Source organism: Vicugna pacos, chromosome 23 (genome assembly GCF_048564905.1).
Source record: "Vicugna pacos chromosome 23, VicPac4, whole genome shotgun sequence".
Lineage (NCBI taxonomy): Eukaryota > Metazoa > Chordata > Mammalia > Artiodactyla > Camelidae > Vicugna > Vicugna pacos.
The window spans coordinates 17,050,995-17,069,918 of record NC_133009.1 but is presented as its reverse complement, the minus strand read 5'-3'; the positions used below and the strand labels follow the sequence as shown (position 1 = coordinate 17,069,918).

At 37.9% G+C, this 18,924-nt stretch overlaps 1 protein-coding gene and 1 long non-coding RNA gene across 5 annotated transcripts in view; one reads left to right on the top strand and one right to left on the bottom strand.

Annotated features, from left to right (window-relative positions):
- Positions 1 to 10,909, top strand: part of RGS7 (regulator of G protein signaling 7) — a 247,172-nt gene extending 236,263 nt beyond the window's left edge. For 2 of the 4 annotated variants that reach the window (XM_072948554.1, XM_072948550.1), the window contains one exon: positions 6,174 to 6,875. In XM_072948554.1, coding sequence (XP_072804655.1) covers positions 6,174 to 6,224 — 51 coding nt within the window. In that variant the 3' untranslated portion in view covers positions 6,225 to 6,875. Of the gene's footprint in view, positions 1 to 6,173; positions 6,941 to 10,572 lie in introns of those variants that run through there. The other 2 variants (XM_072948552.1, XM_072948551.1) reach the window with 2 other exon arrangements.
- LOC140688746 (uncharacterized) lies at positions 4,032 to 10,682 on the bottom strand. The gene is made up of 3 exons (XR_012063531.1): positions 10,276 to 10,682; positions 6,293 to 6,567; positions 4,032 to 4,178 (listed from the first exon to the last, which is right to left on the bottom strand). It is a non-coding gene; the product is annotated as an uncharacterized lncRNA (long non-coding RNA).
- Positions 10,910 to 18,924: the final 8,015 nt, after the last annotated feature.

The following is an 18,924-nucleotide window of genomic DNA, read 5'->3' as shown; positions in this document are numbered from 1 at the left end:
CAAGAATTTTCATTTTTTTAATAATTCTTGAGTGATACTGATACTACTGGTTTGGAGACACACTTAGAAAACCACTGCCCTAGCCTAACGGAGTCTCTCCACTGATAAATGCCAAGGCGTAATGATAAATGCCTAACGTCACATCTGAGAGGCTGCTCTCCAGTTGTGCCCACACATTTTTGCAACCATCATTTGAATTACGTGGATAAGAGTCACTTGTGTTTGTTCCCATAGCTGTTTATCATCATTGAAATGATAGTAATTACATAATTTATTTAAATATTATATAAGCTGCTGAAGTTTGAGTGCAAAAAGAAAAAATATTTCTATGAAAACTAAGCTGAACACTTAAGACAAAGATGCCTTAAAATTGCTATCAAATTAAATCTGAGTGAGACTTGCATTGGGAAAGCGTTCTTGTAACGTTTTCTCATTCAGTAATCTCATATTCTTTCACTACCTTAGTTGCTCTTACATCCACCTTAGTTAATCAACAGTCCTCCAAAATGTTAACTGAACACAATATTTGAGATGTGACCGAACCAGCATAAATTGGAAATATCTGCCTGATAGGAAAGAAAAAATATATATAACTTTTACAAACCCATCTGAAAACTACATCAGCTTCCTCACCCCCAGCTCCCAGTCACAGCAGCCATGTCAAATTGTAGGGTCATTTGGGGTATAAAGTATTTTTTTAATCTAGAATTGTTTTTTCTTGTGAGCTCAGATTACATTTTCCCAGTCTTCTCTTTTGCTGCTAGGTTTTTCTTTTATTGTTTGCTTATTCATTTTCATAAAAGTTTGGTTCTTTATTCTTCTTTCCATTAAATTTTATCGTGTGAGTTACAGCATTACATAATTTTTTGGAGTATCTCTTTGTTACCCAGCCTTTTAACGAGAATTAGCAAATTGGCATCATAAATGCTTTCATCAGAATTCCATCAGTTTAATCATGCAAATTACTAATTAAAATGAGATAAAGAACAGAGAATAAGACAGAAATCAACTCCTCCAAAAATTAGCACACCTTGAAGACAGTTGTTTATTTAGTTATGAACCTCACCTTTTTCTGTCTCATCCATGGAGATACCATGAAAGACTGCTACATGCCTTTACTTAGTCCTATTAGGTAGTTAGATAAGTATTTGGGGCAGCGGGCAGACAGGTGGAGGAGAGGGAGGATGGTCCAGAAGATGGCATTGTGCCCACCTCTAGCATAGTGGGACTTTACTTCTAATGAGTGCCAGCAAGAAACCGGTTAGCACCTGAGCGCTGCAACCGCACAGGAGCAGAAAGGTACCCAGACACGACCCAGTGCTCATCGTATTACAGTTAACATTGTGGTTTAGGCGTCCCTTTATGGGTCTTTCTGTGTGCATCATGGGTAAGGACATTGACAAAGGGGACCAAACGTGACTAAGCACTCCAGGGACAAGAGCTGTCAGTCAATCAAAAGACCACCTCTAGGCGAGGGTATAAGAGAAAGGGGAGGCCAGAACTGTCACTTTTCCTCCCTTGGATCAGCCTGCCTCCCGTTCTTGGAGGTGTACTTTTCCTTTTTTTAAATAAATCTTTTAAAATCTGTCACTACACAACGCACCATCTCCCTACTTATCTTTCGGGTATGACAAGAACAGAGGTCTTTACCTTTTGGGGTAACAGTCCTGGAACCTTTGTTTAAAGCAATTTCCTGACCTCACCTCTGGTGGATGCTTTTTTTAAATGAGCATGTACATGACAAAAATCTAATGTGGTTTATATGGGGAGTTCTTTGCAAAAAAAAAAAAAATCAGAAGAGCAATACACCACTAGACAAATGAGCAAAGGACTGGAGCAGTTTTAACAGAGGAAATACAAATAGTCAATAAATATATAAGAAAAGAAAATGAAAGTCTGTATTAATAGCCTAGTATAATCCAAAAGCAACAAAGTAACTTTCCTCCAAACAGGTTAATTTTAAAATGATAGTATCTGGTGTTAGAAAGGGGATAAGGAAATTGGTTTCATACACTATCAATAAGAATATTGATTGCTAATCACTTTTCTCAAATAGAGCTTTACAGAATGTGTCAAAACTTCAAAATCTTCTCTCACTTTCTAATAATTTAATTCTAAGAAAGCCCAGATGTTTACATAGCTACCAGACTATTCATTGCATCATGTACCTGCCCAAAAAAAGATGCAATCTGAATCTACAACAGTTGTGAATTTCTTAACTGCATCAAGGTACAGCAACGTGATGCAGCTATTAAAAATTAGATTTTAGAGCAGTGACTTTCATCTTTTTTTTTAATTGCCACCCACAGTTGACATAGCAATACATATACATTTGTGAGTGTGTGTGTATGTTTATGTGTGTAAGATTAAAATAACATTTCAGAAACAATACATTCCCTTACTATGTGCAGTGCATTCTGATATTTTTTATCTATTCTATAATGTTTAATTTTTTTCTTAATGTTGGTAGCAAATCTTTCTAAATTGATTTCCTTTCCCACCGATGTGATGAATTTGAACAGAATATTATTTTAGAAGAAACATATGTTACATGGGTAATTGATCAAAATATGATCATTTTAAGAAGCATGTTACTCATAATAAGCCATAATACTATGCACAGTATAATTTCAGTTTTGTAAAAAAAAAAATAAAAAACATATTTTGCATAGAAAGTAGAAGGATACATTAGTATGAAAATAATTGTATTTTGGGTAGTTTTTATTTCTTCTTTATATTTTTTCTATGTTTTCTTCATTTTCCCTAGTGGATATACAGTATTTTTATTTTAGGGAAATATTTTAAACTAAGGAAATGAAAGTATTTGGCTTTACTTGTTCTTCCTCAGACCACACAGGAAGCTAGCAATAAGTGCTGAAATATAAACATGTTCATTAACCATCCCTTTTTAATACATAATAACAGAATTTTTCCAGTGCTCAACATTAAATACGCCAGCCTCCAAGCCAGCCACAGAATCCCCTTCCTTTCTTCCTGTTTCCCTTCCTTCCTTCCTCCTTTTCTTCCTTTCTTTTTCTTTCTTTTTTCCTTTCTTTCTTAAATTTCAATAATTTGAGTTTATCTAGCTTTCTCGGAGCTCACACTCCTCAGTTTTGCTAAAATTATATACTATGTTTTAATAAACTCACCTGCAAATTAACCTAGGAGAACTGGTTTCATTTAAAGCAGGGAAGATCTTTCCAAACACCTAGCCTAGTTCAATTCTCTCTTTTTTTTAATTGAAATATAGTCAGTTTATGATTTGTGTCCATTTCTGGTGTACAGCATAATAGTTCATTCATATATATACATACATACACTCATTTTTATATTCTTTTTCATTATAGGTTACTTCAGGATGTTGAATATAGTTCCCTGTGTTATACAGCAGAAACTTATTTTTTATCTATTTTGTATGTACTAGTTAGTATCTGCAAATCTCGAACTCCCAATTTATCCCTTCACACCCCTTCCCCCCCGGTAACCATAAGTTTGTTTTCTATGTCTATGAGTCTGTTTCTGTTTTGTAAATAAGTTCATTTGTCTTTTTTTTTTTTTTTTAGATTCCAGATATAAGTGATATGTTATTTTTCTTTCTCTTTCTAGCTTACTTCACTTAGAATGACAATCTCCAGGTCCATCAATTCCTTCTTAACATATTCCCAGTTAGTTTTCTTGACAGAAACAACCAGGGCAAAATAAGAGTTGAAAAGACCCAAATTCTGTCAGTTCATTAGTTAAAATTTAATATTTATGATATATTTGATGAGTGCATATCACACAAGTGTTTCATTGTGTGGCTATTTTAAGATGTACATCCGTATTCTCCCCTTTCTGTTCATTTGTGTTTCTATTACCACAAACCCCAGGTTTACTGTAGGCCTGTATTTCTCCATTGACTTCCATGAGTGCGTGTTTTTTTCATTATCTCCTGAGACAACAGCTTATCAGGCTAAACTTGTACCTCACCTCATACCAGGCCAAATATTAATAGCTAGAAGGATATTTGAAAAGAAAAAAAGTAGACAGAGAACCATGTTACTATTTATTACCTTTACAAAGATGACAGTAGTCTCCACCCATCCAAATGAAAAATGACTATGAGTTGCAAACAGCTTCCTACTTCAATAAAACTGTTTTGTTTATCCTCCCAGTAGTTTCAACCAAATTACAGTAATCTGTAGTTTTAAAAGAAATAGTTTTATATTAGCACCTTTCCCCTCCTCCTCAACTATGTAAGATTCATTATTATGCTTCAACCAATACGTGGTTTTCTCCATCCCTCAAGTGGCATTAGAAACAATAAACACTTTTTTAAAATACATTACTCAGCCTCAGAACGTATATATATGCACACCTGTATCCATTTATGTTAATAGCACAAGAGAAGACCGTAGGAAATACAGAAAATAATACAGTCTTCAAGTCTAGAAAAGTCATTTTTTTTTATTCCAGCATTATTTGATTAGCCTATTGCCCGGTTTGAAGTGTAAAAGCAGTATAATTTCAGCTTTCAATTCATGAGAAATGTTCTGCTCTTCTCAGAGTCAGAATAGTGCCTTTGGGTGTCAGCGTCCTAATGAGAAAGCATGTAACAGTAATAAAAATAATGGTAATCATATGATAAGGTCATTCATTGCTAGCATAAACTGAGGACACAGAATGTTCTAAGAATAGTTTTAAGTCACTCACTTGTATTATTCTTCACAAAAAGCTTTAAAAATAGGTACTATTATTATCCGCATTTTATGAATGAGGAAATAATCACAGAAGTGGTGGCAAAGAAGAAACAAAGCAAATTTTGTTTATAAGACCAGTGGAAAGTAGGGTGTCCTGTTAAAAATCTGCATTTTCTTTCATTATTTTTCTCTCCATAAAGTGATTAGAGCTGAACTAAGTGAGAAAGACCTTTGCTAAAGTTTGGATCTTCTACTATCGGTTGCTGAAAGCTAAGTTTTGGACCCTTTTCCCCAATTAAAAGAGAATAGTACTTGGTTTTCATTATTGCTGTTCAAAGTGTACAAAAAGGCCCTTGTCAGTTACTGCACAGTATGTAAGGCAAGCCAGATTTTTAAATTATTAATCATTTCTTAAATATATTGTTCTTTTCCCAAAATGTGGCCGTGAGTGATGATAGCGCTCCCAACACCACACCAGCCCTCAGTCAAACCCCGAGCCACATTAGGTAGTAAATCAAGACTGTTGCTGTGACTGATGTATTACTAAAATACTATATTTCTCCAAAAAATCTTCTGACTTTCCCTTATTATTTTATCCTCTGAGAAGTACAAGTTCCACCCAATAAGTCAACCATCTATTTTTATACTAAAACATAGACAGTGAGGGATGAAACAGAAAAAAACCAATTGACAGCCTGCTATTCTGCTCAGAAATTTTGAAGTTCTTCCCTCTCTAGAGTACTTGCAATTTACAGTTTGGGCAATCAAGATTTCCAGAAAACGACTATGTATTCTAGGTATTAATACAGCATGTAGAATCAGAATATATGGGATTTGTCTGGGCTGGGGTTGGAGGAAATCAGGGGGGAAAGGAAAAAGCTGTCTACAGTTTGAAGTAGAGAGCAAATAGACTTTTGTCTTTAGATGTCTAATTGGCACCATTTTTTTGCCATTACTTTATAGGAGAGGGGACAAACTTAATCTTGAGTTTCCAGCTATCTCACCCTCAAAAAATAATTTTATTTAATTAAATCATGCCCTCTGCATATCTAGATATTTATAAATGGAATACTAATTCCAGCAATTGAACAAGAATGCATTCACATTGCTGTCTTTCAGAGCAGCTCCCTAAGGTTTGTTGTAACACGTCTATAACCAGTTGCAAACCTAGGTGTTGCATCATTGCTAAGCCTCAGTGGAACATTTTGGACATGTTTTCTGATTTGCTGATTTGTGCTGTGAACCATCAGTCTGTTTGCAGTGGGGAGGAAGTGGGTGGGAGGGGTGGGAGGATGGAGGGAGTATCATTTTGTTCAATGTGTGGGTGGAGGGACGGAGGGAACTTGGTCATGAAGCTTGAACTAAGATGTACCTAAAGGGTTTCATTTTGACCTTTGCACAAAATCAGCTGCAATAAGTAGATGTTGCTCATAAGCAGGTTTTCAGTGACCATATTGTTTTCTTTTTTTTTCCTTGTTTATATCTTTTTCTCAGGGGAAATCTCTCACGTCAAAGAGGTTAACAAGCCTCGTTCAATCTTATTAAAAGGATCGTCTTGTAGCATGAGAGCGAACTGGAGTCATTGCATATACTTTGTAGTTCTTTGTCGTTACCTGGAGCAGAGGACGTTAGACTAAGATCTTGCATGAGCAAAGGACTTGAATTGTTCTTTCTGTGTGTACATTACGGCATTGCCATCTCCAAGGGACTCTGCCATCTTGATGCCTCCATTTCAAAATGTCTGCTAACTTCCTCCTTGTACTGAGCTGGATCTGTGTCTTTTCCTTTTTAACAATTCAAGTGAAGTAAACCTTTTTCCCCCCTTTCTCTCCTTCCCTTAAAGCTTCTTCTAGACACACAGTTCACTAGAAATTCAGTCAGTCACGAACTGGAAGAATTGTAAAAGGAAAAAAAAACATATATCAATAAGTATACATATGGCTTCACATTTATTAAATAAGAAATTAGCACAGAAAGTTCATTTCACCAATATATCACAGTCAAAAACAAGCTCATGTCTTTGTTGCCTTTACATTCTCGGTTAATGTTCTTGCATTTATTTTTATACCATATTTAAATAAGAGACACCTTTTACTCCAAATGTATTAAAGTTGACCCCTTCTCTGTAAATTTGTGTATGTTTATATTGTTGTTTTATCTTTCATTAAAAGATGCATAATCTCGTTGCTTTTGTAACTGTTGACTTCTGTGCTAACTGAGAACGAGAATGCTGAGCAGGCATCGGCAAATGTGGTCCCAAGGTAAGCGCTCCCCCTGGGAGTTTATTTCAGGGTTTCAAGACCAGCTTGGATGCTGCAGCAGCCAGCAGCAGACTGAAAGGGATTCATCCGGGAGCCCACCTGGCATCAGACAGATCCCTTTGCTCCCGTGAAAAACAACACAAATTGGCTTCCACGTTTTCAGAGCTATTTATGACGTCTACGTAGGCAAAGGATCTTCCAACAAAAGTCCGTGCCTTCAAGACTGGGGGAGGTAGCTGTTTTCACCTAATTCATACAGTCAAGCATATGAGTCAAAACAAATGAGGAGACTGAGAAGTATGTTCCGAACAAAACAAGATAAAAACCCCAGGAAAATAAAAACCTAGTGAAACAAGCTATTTACCGCATAAAGAGTGAAGAGTAATGGTCCTATAGTAATCAAAAGTGTATGTTCTTACAAAAAATCAGTGAAAAAGGATGGAGAGCCCAGAAATAAACCCACACTTATATGGTCAGTTAATTTGTGACGATGGAGACAAGAATATACAGGGAGAAAAGACAGCCTTTCAATTAATGATGCGGGGAAAACTAAAATGCTGCATGCAAAAGAATAAAACTAGACTGTTTTCTTACACCATGTATAAAAACAAATTCAAAATGCTTTAAAAACCTGAATGAAAAACGTGAAACCATAAAACTCTGAGAAGACATAGGTAGCATGCTGTTTGATACTGGTCTTAGCAATAGTTTTTTTTTTGGATATGTCTCCTCAGGCAAAGGCAACAATAAATAAAGCAAAAATAAGCAGGTGGGACTACATCAAACTCAAAAGCTTTTTCACAGCGAAAGAAACCATCAACAAAATAAAAAGGCAACCTACTGATGGGAGAAAACATTTGCAAGTGATGTGACTGTAAGGGGTTAATATCCAAAATATTTAAACAGCTCATACAGCTCAGTATCAAAAAGAGCAAACAATCTGATCTTTTTAAATAGAGAACTTGAATAAACATTTTTCCAAAGAAGACTTAGGGATGGCCAACAGGCACATGAAAAGATGCTCAGCATCTCAACACCACAGTGAGAGAGCACCTCACACCTGTCAGGCTGTATCAGAAAAAAAAGACAGTATCAAGTGTTGACATGTGGAGAAAAGGGAACCCCTCTGCACTCTTGTGGGAATGTGAATGGTTACAGCCACCATGAAAAATAGTATAAAGCTGCCTTAAAAATTTAACAATGGGACTGCTATACAACCCAATAATTCCACTCTTGGGCATTTACCAGAAGAAGACGTTTATTTATTAGACAATTAGGGGTCAGAAATGTTGTAGATCTTAATGTGCATTATTAGGCACAGGGTTAGTGAAAAAAACATTCCAAACTAAATTAGTAATGATGAAATTAACTAAATTAATAATTATGAAGTTAATTTAAAAGTTTTTAAAGCCAAAATGGACTGGGACAGTGATAACCATACCTTGTCCTGAGCACTGCGGAGTCTCAGAGATGGTGCATCAGGAGGTAAATATCAACCCAACCCTGAACTCTACCAATACGATCATCTAAGTCTAGTGGATTTTCAGTACCAGCGCTTAGCACACAAAAAATAAAAACCTGTGTAACGTTATCCTATTTCCAACAAGAACCAGGGAGAGAACTTGCATTTTGGTGTCAGTTTGAAGTTCATCAGAGATGATCTTTTTATCCACCAAATGGGCAAACGAGATCTTCTACAAGCCCATTACACAGAGATTTGGGGAAGAGGATATGAGTGGCTGAGCTGAACCCACTTTATATTTCACTGTTACTACCTTATATTTCACTGTTATCACTAGGATAACTCATTCAAGTAACAGACAATCAGTTTGAGGACTTTTGGTCCATTTATACTTTCCCCAGGATTTGCTATTTCCTTTGGTCATTAGCAAATCACGCCCACCCACTTAAACGTCCTTCACTGCAGGCCCAGCTCCGCGGGCGCCATGAAGCCCTTCTGGATTTCCCTCACTGAAATCATCATCTCCTCTGCAGAACGCTCAAGCTCATTTTTGCTCTTCTACTCTTAGACATATAATGAGTATATTTTTAGAAATGAAAAATCATCAAGAAGTTTCTCTAGCATATAAATGTGTTTATGTGCAAATCCATGCTGACTAATACACTTAAGTTTATTTTGCTTGTGATGTGTTCTAAAAGCCAGTTCAATCCCTTAGGAAATAAGGTTCCTAAAACTAAACAACAATCCACATATAAAATAAATCTTACAGAGGTATAATAATACTTTGCATGTAGTTATGCATTTAATACGTTTCTGTTACCTGAAATTTGAGACTGTCCTGGAAAAAAGTAGACGATACCCCAGTTATCTATGTGGCCACGTTTTATACTGCATGAGTTGTGTTCATATCTATTCTTCCCTTCCAGATTCTCAGCAAATTACCTTTAATTCTGACCATTCTAATAGGAGTCCAAATGGGCAGTTTGACCTTAACAAATGATTTTCCTGACATTCAGAGAATTCGCTCAAGACTAATTAGCAAGTCAGGATTTTAATGGAAGCGATCTACCCCAAAGCCTGTCATTTCACTACCCTACAAAGTTTTGCTTGAGTGACTTTGAGAAGGTTCTCCAACTACGAAATTAAGATCCCTTCATGTCACAGTAGAAGAATTTACCTTTGAGTGAAGGCATGGTCTTGGGGAGTTGAGCCTGCCAACTGTTTCAAATTCTGAGGGTGTTCCCTTGGCCACTGTCATTAAGATACATTGTGCTATACCAGGAACGTCTCCCTCTCCTGTTTGCTTTGCAAACCATTGACGAATGCTTGTCTAATCTGATTAATCAAATTGTTTATAAAGTATAATGGGATCCCCCAGATTATCTTGGGCTGACTAGATGTTGGATCTTGAGCAGTTAATTTCTTACCTACAGGTATGTATTTCCTTCTCCTTAAGGTGTGGGTAATTGGAATAGATACTCTAAGATTCCTTCACCAGAACGCCAGAGAGGTATTTCCTAGGATTACTTTTTGGAGTTTTGAGAACAGGATGAAATACAAAGAGAGAATCATCAGAATAATATTGCTTTTTAAGAGATAACGTTATAACTGCTTTAAAATGTACTGTGTGGGATTCTATTGTTGTAATGGTTAAATCTGCACTCTGAAATGCACTATAAATTTGGGTATGACTGTCCAAAAATAAGAGTAAATTATATTTTTGACTCACGAATTATAAACCTATGTAGGACAGAAAATGAAGTGAAATGAATAAATTTCACATCAAATTTATCTTCTGTCTTGGTAACACTCTTTTAAACCCTAGGAACTTAATTTATAAAACATAATGTTCTTCCTCTGTGTGCCTTGGTACCTTTATTCTTGCCACAGAAGTCTCTCTTCTGTGGTTCATTCTCCTCATTCTCCAATATTGAGATGACTTTTTTTGAACTAGGCACTAAAGTTGCTAAGCAACAGCATTATGTTACGATGTCAGCCTACCCTCTGAACCCATTTTTTAACCAGCCCCTTCGTGATTCCAAATTCACATGCCCACCACCCTGGTTCAGGATCCCAGTGCAATTAAAGAAAAAGAAGAAATTTTTTATTCCAGAAGCCTTGATATCTAAGAGCTATAGAGTTTGATGACTTTTTTCTTTTTTTTTTTTAGATACAGCTTCTAATTGTCACTGCAGTCAGACTATTCTCTGAGCCTGGTCTTTCGTCTCCATTTGATTTATTAGGACTTTCCCATTGTCTTTATTCCTCAGTGTAACTCGAGTCCATGGACAAGTATGTGTCAGCCTCATTATCACATGGGGTGCAGAGACAGCAGAATCTGTCCTCAAGTTTCATCTTTGAAGAAAACCAATTAATACTGGCATGAAACATAGACTTGCAAATGTGAATAAAATTAATCCCCAATAGAAATGTGACCCTCATGAAACAGTTGTCAAAGTCACTGAAACTTCTTCATAAAAACGATAAAAAATAAATGTGGTCTCTGAGTCCTGGGTGAAACTTTACAGTCTTTTTAAAGTATTAGCAAGTCTGACATCTAGTGGTCAATTGGTGTTTCTAAACTATCTAAAGGAGACAAGAGTTCAAGCGAATTGTGATGGAAGTGTACAGACGTCATAAGCACACACATCTGACTGATGGAGTCAGTGCAACAGAATTAAAAGCTAAAGAATGGAAAATTATGAAGGTTACTCCGATATTTGCTATACCTGTCTATGATCAGATGACTTAAGTGGCTGTGGACTCAGAGACATGAGTTCCAGGCAACCACTTCACCAGGAAAAGGGAGACAGAGAAAAGAAAAGGTACATGGAATAGTACGTGTTTCTTGATAACAGTAATAACTATTTTACCTGATACTGTATGACAGGTCTTGTGCTAAATGCTGCAAACATCACTGTTTTCTCAGCGACCTTGAAAAATGAATAATGTGAAACTCACGCTGGATGAAACTGAGAGGCTAAGTGACTTACTGAGCTGCCCACATTCTTAGAACAAAAGTTAGTAGAGGTAAATCCTTTCCCTTCCAGCTCGGCTACAATAGCCCAGCACATCGTCATGGGCAGAAAGAGCGAGTAAGAGTAATTGTTCCTGTCTGATTATGGGGTAATTAAAGGACAATAATATCCTATTATTACTTAATATCAATAATACTGTTAATTAATATTACTAAAATAAATAATATTATTGTTATTATCCATAAATTGAAGACAACTAAAAGAAAAAGTAACCCTCGGTCTTAATACAGAATCTTAAATTTTATTTACTAATCAATTAGCTTATGTGTTTGAATTATTTTTAAAATTTGAAACTTTCCCACCCAGTTTTATTGATATAATTGACATATAACATTGGATTAATTTTAGGTGTACAACATGATGTTTTGATGTATAGATATATATGTTTGATGTACATAAATATGTTTTGATATATGTATGTATCTCAGAAGGATGACAGCAATGTGTTTTTTCTTAGGACATCATAATTTGAAGCTGGAAACTATGTTAGAAGAGAGAGGAAATAAAAGAAATCCTTTCTCCCTCCATGTCTCCATTTTTCTGACCAGAGAAGAACTTTCATCAAGACATGATTGCTTGTCCTTTGAAGTATCACCAACCCTCACCCTTTTAGAAGCCTTGGGCGGCTCCTCGCCATGCCGTCCGGCCACCCAGGTGGGCAGTACTCCAAGTATCTTCTGACCTGAGCTCAGCACGTAGGAAGCTCAGTGAACTTCTCTAAGATTTTAAATGAAAAAATTGCCGGTGACAGGCAGTAAGTATGGCTGAGCCTTCAATTGCTTTGCAGGCTGAGTTCTGAGTCACTCTAAAAGACCTATGACATTATTCAATTTGCAGTTCATAATTTCTGGAAGAACTCCTCTGAATAACCATGATGTCTAAGACCCTGCTCACAGAAGACAGCCCTGGTCTGAGACAGAAATCCCCACTCTAAATTAGCTAAAGTGAGGCGTCTAGGGGCAACATGATCCAAAAAGACACTGAGCAATTGACCTAGAACACGTCCCTAAGTGTGATAACAAGGGAAGGGTGAGTGGTGACGTGCAGAAGGGGCCTGGGGGTGGGATGGGGCGGTCACCCAGAAACTTATTAAGCTGTGGCACCTGTCCCTGCTCACAGCACTCACTGGTTGTTTAATGGTGGGCTGCTTGCTGCAGAAAGAAATGTCAGGGCAGGAAACTGGCAGGCTTGGGATCAGGACAAGGAGAAATGTTCTCTCTTATCTCAGGCCAAGATGTTCCTTCACAAGAGAGGTTGACTCTGGGCACTGGTCAGCCACCTGACTCAGTCATTCCTTGTAGACAATGATTGTGAAGCCAGTATGTTCAAAGAGCCGTGTGATCAGAAACCATGTGTGTCAAAGCAGCCTGTTGCCAACAATCTAGTGAATAAAACAAAAAAGAAGCAGACTCACAGATACAGAGTGGTTACAAGTGGGGAGAGAGAAAGGAGGAGGGGCAATATAGGGGTAGGGGAAAAGGGGTTATTATGGGATTAAATGAAGTAATCTGTGTGAAACCTGAAAATTTTAAAGCACTATAGAATTTAAAGAATCTTTCATTAAATAAAAAATTTTATAATTAAAACAAACAAACAACAGGGAGGGGAGTCTTGATACCTTATAGGCTGAGAAATTATTGTTGACCCAGCAGTGGAGGTCCAGGACCATTGCTTCCAGCTGTAGTCAGTCCTTTGCGCTGCTGGGATGCCAAATTTTGATGGTATTGTAATTACGTCACATGCGGGCTAACCCAGAGGACAATGACTCCACCAGGCTGCCAGAGATGGTTTCAACAGCAAGACTGTGTGGCAGCAACAGCTACAACAACTAAAAAAAACACCACCATTGCTCTGATGAAATAGGTAGTAGCTAGAACTGATCCTCCAGGACTGAGAACTGTCCATGAGGCTTTATTGTGATGATCACAGCAAGGTGAGGCTCTTAAGGGGAAGAAAGGTGTCCTCACAGTAGCAGATGGAGGCCTAGGTACATTTAATTTGAATATATAAATAGATGTGAGAGAGTAAGAAACTAACTTAACGAAATGGCTTCCCGGATGCTAAAGCTGTTCGCTGATTGATTCTGTCGTAAAATTTTTGCAACTTGTTGTTTCTTTGACAATGCCCCATCCCTGTTTTGCTCGTTCAGCTGCTTTTGTGCTAAACAGCCCCCAGCCTTCCCATTACACTGTCCCCTCCCTACACATTCTTTACCCAGAGTAGCTTTTCCTTTAACTCCAGAAGCCGCACTCCAGACAGGTGGTCACAGGCTGATTAGCCTCAGAAGAACGAACAGGCCCTCCAGAGTTTCTCCGTGATGCCAGGTGGATTCACCAAGACTCAGAAGAATACAGCACCCTGGAACACACCCTGATTGCTGTCGCCTTTCTGTTACATCCAGTTTTTCTACAAAACCTCAGGACACCAACCCCAAGAGGGATTCACAGCCTCTAAGGCACCAGCCCGCTGTGACTCCCCTTTGCCTGGCAAAGCAGTGAAGCTGCTCTTTGCTAATTCTCCCAGAACTCTGCCTCTGAGTCTCATCTCGGATGCTGGGGTAGAGAGGCTGGTTTTTCGACAACAGATGCAGCTTCATTTTATCGCTAAAGTAGGTGATGCAGGATTATAGTTAGAATCCCAGTAGCTGCCCATGAAAAAGCAACGCCTTTGACACCAGCTCTGCAAACTCTCTGTGTTCACACTCCTACTTGGAACCGCAGCCGAGACGACCCTTTCTGTTCTAGTGACCACTGAACTGCCAACTATTGGGGTGGCCGGAATAAAGCCCCAGAGCCTGAAGGTTCTTACTCTAATAACATGATTTTCAAAGAAGAGGGTAGAAAGAAAAAAATATTTCTCCAGGTATATTGCCCTCCCTCGTGTTTTTTTTTTTAAGTGGCTTTCATTCCTTCTCAGTACCAGGAATATACCTTTATTCTTGAAGTATGTGCCTCTGTCCCTGGCCTGTGCCCTGACTAGATGTTGAATAGACTTTCTTTGAAGACAATAAGATAAAGTAAAAAATTCCCCTGTGGTGTAGTCAGGTTTTAAAAAATTGCTATGATAGTGCCCTATCAGTGAGACTGTCTGGTTCTTTGCTGTCAGTTTTCTGCTGTTCTTCCCTCTCTTACCCAGTTTTCCCTCTTGTCTACAAAGGGCCTTAACACCTGTTGTTTTTATTTCACGTTTCATTCTGCATGATTCCTTTTATAAATTCTACTTTCTTTCAATTTCCAATTTTTGCTATCTAATATTTAGAATATATAGAATTGAGGTAGTTTGAATCTCAATCTAAGAGTTTATATGCTTTGGTTAAGAAAATAAATGTATCGTTGAAAACATGCAAATTAGTGAATAAACTTATACCGAACTTGGAATTAACCTCATCTCTTCTCTTCATTTCATTTCTAGATGATCTCATCACATTTCCCGGTTATAATTTGAAATGTATATGCCAGCAACAGCCAAATGTATAATCTCCTGGCCAAACTCCAGCACCATCCCCCGTCTCCCCTCTCTGCCCAAGCCTCAGTCTCAGATACCCATGTGGAGGGCTAACACATCCAACACCCAGACTCTTGATTCCCATACGGACTGTATCGTGATGCCCTGGCAAACTTGTGTGTAGCCAAATGGGCCACATACCAAAGGCTTGAACCACAGCTAATCTGAGTCTTGGCAGAATGCCTTGAGATTTTGCCAAAATACAAGAGGATAAGAGGTCTAAAAGTTGTGGCTCCAAGTCCATCTTCTACTTACTGTCCCATCTACCCTGAAATTCTGTCATGAGACAGTTTCTAATCGCCTCCCAGGTTCTGAGGAGATGCAGGTAGCGTTTTCTGCCCAGTTAGCCTGAGAATAGAGCTGCAGACTATAAAACCACTTTGCTTCAGTCAAGATTTGGCACCTGAGCAAAGAGCTGTCCCACACTTGCACTGCCATCAGCCAGCCTCTTTTGTCCCAGGTCATCATTTTAGCGTGTACAGCGAGGATCGTGAGGAACTAGCACCATTGACTTACCTTTTTTCTTACTATTTTTTGTGACAAATAAACTATCTAAATCTAAAAGTGTATCTTTACCAATAGGATCTGTCAAGTCAAGGCCTTTGCCTTGGCTTGTCTTGTGTGTGTGACAGCTTGACAATTCCCACTTCAGGGCTGTTGCATGCAGTTTCCTCTGCTTGGAACATCTGCCTCCAGATGCGTGGCCAACCCTTCACCTCTCTTCATGCTTCTGCTCAAAGGTCTTCCTTGTTCAGCAAGCCCCTGACCTCCACTCTTGCATTTCTTTTCTTTCTCATGCTCTCGTATTATTCCCCATAAGATCCAAGTTGCCTGATTTAAGATTTATTTGTGTAATTATTTATTGTCTGACTCTTTCAATAGAGTGTAAGCCCAATGAGGCCAAAGAATTTTTCTGCTCTGCTCTCTACTGTATCCTAAAGGCACAGACCTAAAACAGTGCCCAGCACTTAGTAGGAATATTTACTGAATGAGTGAATGATTGAGTCATGAAAATGTGAATAAATTCTTCCAAGAAACAACAGTGGACTCAGTGTTTATAGACTGCATACTGTAGATGTGTGAAGTTGAATCAGTCTATCTTGATCTTGACTGAACTTTTATACTTTGAAAAGATAATGTCTCAAAACTTCATTGCTATAAACTTTATATTGATATTTGACTCAGTTAACATTCTTGAGGCAAACAGATCTAGATACAAACTATTCTATTTTTAATTCAACAAACATGTAGTGTTTACCTGTTAGGGAGTGAGCGTTAACCTTGTCAGCAACATGAAGTCCTCGCACGTAACTGAACCCTCAGCGAATGGTAGCTGATGTTGGAGTGGTTTAAGATGAGAGGACAAGTGAATTGTTCTGAAAAGTGAGAAAAAAAACACTTTTGTGACCTTTGGAATCAGTCTTCATGGATTTAATCAGAGATTTGCCCGTAAAAAAGGAAGGGAAGGCATTGTAGGTTCAGGAGACATAACCACATGGCTTGAAGACATCAGGCATACAGGAACAGGGCAAATATTGCCTCAGCCTGAAGGGGAGCAAAAGTGGGAGATCAAAAAAAAAACTTGAGTGTTTTGAATTTTTTATTGTCTTTGCTTTAGGAGGAGTAGTATTTCTGAAGTGCTATATAGTTTTTTAAAAAATCACACTCAAAAAAGTAAAGGTAAAATTATGTCAATGGAGAATGTGTTTTTCACATGACACAAGTTTCTAATGAGTAAGAAAATATCGTCTTTAATTCCGTTTCCCTTGAAAACAGTGGTTTCAAAAAGTGAGAAACAAAACTTGAAGAACTTAAACTTCAGGAAATAGGATTTCTTTTTTAGAGATTAAAAAGATACAAAGTAGTTTAGTGAAATCAAACCATTGCCAGATTCTTTTTTTTTCCCTTGAAATAGATTTGATAGTTAATCTAATTGGCTATTAAGTGTATTCCTTTTATAAAACCCATTACGTGTGACTCTGTTTCAAAGTTTTGAAAGAAAAATGTAAACAGTGTTTAATCCTAAGCAAAATTAAACAAGCATAATTTCATGTGGAAATACTTACGAAAACTTACAAACATTCAAAAAAGGTAAAATCTGGGTCTGACAGAATTGTCCCTAGTTAAATGGCTGCTTCAGGAAGAGAGATCACCTGCTGTCAAACGTGGAAAATACAATTAAACAATAAATGTCTCCCTGAGAAAAACATTAGTCGTGAAGCAGCGAGGGGAAACAAACGATGTCACATTAACTCTAGGAAGCACAGAGTCCTTTGTAAAAGATGCTGTCACATATTTTTGCAAATAGCCTGTTTCTTCCAGCGGAGATTTGCAAAATATGACAATTGAGCTCACCAAATCTCTAGTGGTTGCCTTGGAAAAAGAAGTGGAGATCATTCTCCCCCTTATCAAACCAGCTGAGCCCTCTTCTGCCTCTTTAACTACCATCTCAAACTCCCATCTGCCACAGAGGAGAATAGGGCTTATTAAAATTATGTATCAGATGAGGATTTCATACCCCTTCAGATGTCCTGGAATTTGTCTTTTTGCTTTAAAACATACTGTTAGGTGGCCTCATACCTTTCACTACTTCTCTTAAGAATACTTTCTAAGAGTTTCCAACTCAATATCACAAACTGTTCTGAAGTGCTTGCCATGATCTGGGGCTTCAAGTAAACCGTTTCCTCCTGCTTGAGCTTTGGGAAGGTAAAAACAAAACCTTAGCAGAGCCTCCTGAAATTCTGTACTTTCATTATGTTACTTGGCTTTCCTGAACCCCAGTCTCCCTAGCGGTGCTCATATCCACTTTTTCCTAAATCATCATCATCACTGAGCTCCTCCCAACTCATTGTAATCCATATTTGAAAAATTAATGCAATTTCTGTTATGCATTGTACTAAAGGAACACAGGAAAGTCTAAGATGCCTAACATCAGCTCCTTAAAGGAGCTACCCATCCAGAGCCAGAATGAGCACCTGAACGCCTAAAAGGATTTATTCCAAATATACTCAAAAGAGTCTAAAATAAATCTTTCTGCAGCCAAAAACACAATGAAATGCCCGTATTTACCAAGACTAAGCCATTTGGCTGTGGGTTTAGGGAAAGACAGTGACTCTTGATTATAAGGAACAAAGGATGTGTGTAGGGACTCTTGTGATCCCGTGTGTGTGTGTGTGTGTGTGTGTGTGTGTGCATATTTGTGTACTGCTAAGAGGGCTCCCAAATTCTGCTGAGAACCAAATAACTCTTACAAAACAGTACTTTGATAAGTTAAGTGTAAATGAATTAGAAACATACAGATTAAATTTCCCTTAATGCACGTGGATTTAAAAATTAAGGGGGAAATGCGTGGCAAAGCGAGTTTCGGCTTTTACCAATCCCAAAGCTTTAGAAAAAGAGTTGGAGATGTTCTGTGTTACAGCTCAGGAAGTTGTGGCCCACTTCCCCTCTCCTTTTTCTAAATCTTCATTTGTTCACACACACAGTATCAGAAAGGTCAATGGAACGTTTCTATTGAAGATAATGCCTGGTTCTAAAATAAGACTGTATGAGAAAATCCCTTGTTTACTTGCAAAGTTGCCATACATTTGCATTTATGGTGCATAATTAATTCGGGAATCTTCTGAAGAAACAGTGCTCCTCCTTAGCCCTCAGGAGCGAAAGGGCAGCACCCACTTCTGCCTGTGTGCTAGTGTCTGTCTGACTCTACTCCATAAATGTATCTCCAAAGGATTCTCAATGGAAAATACCTTCTCTTAATTTTCTCCAGATGTTGTTCTTAGTAGGGATGAATTTTCTGAGTCTCTCCTAAATCCTGCTGGGTAATTCTGGGTAATTCTGCACATGGTCATGGTTAACACAAGCATGAGATGAATTCCAGATGTGGAAGTCATCAGAATGATCTACAGATCTAAGGCGTTACTCTGGAGAAAATACGAGGGCTGTTGTGAGGTCATAACAATTAAAGAGGGTCACGCTGA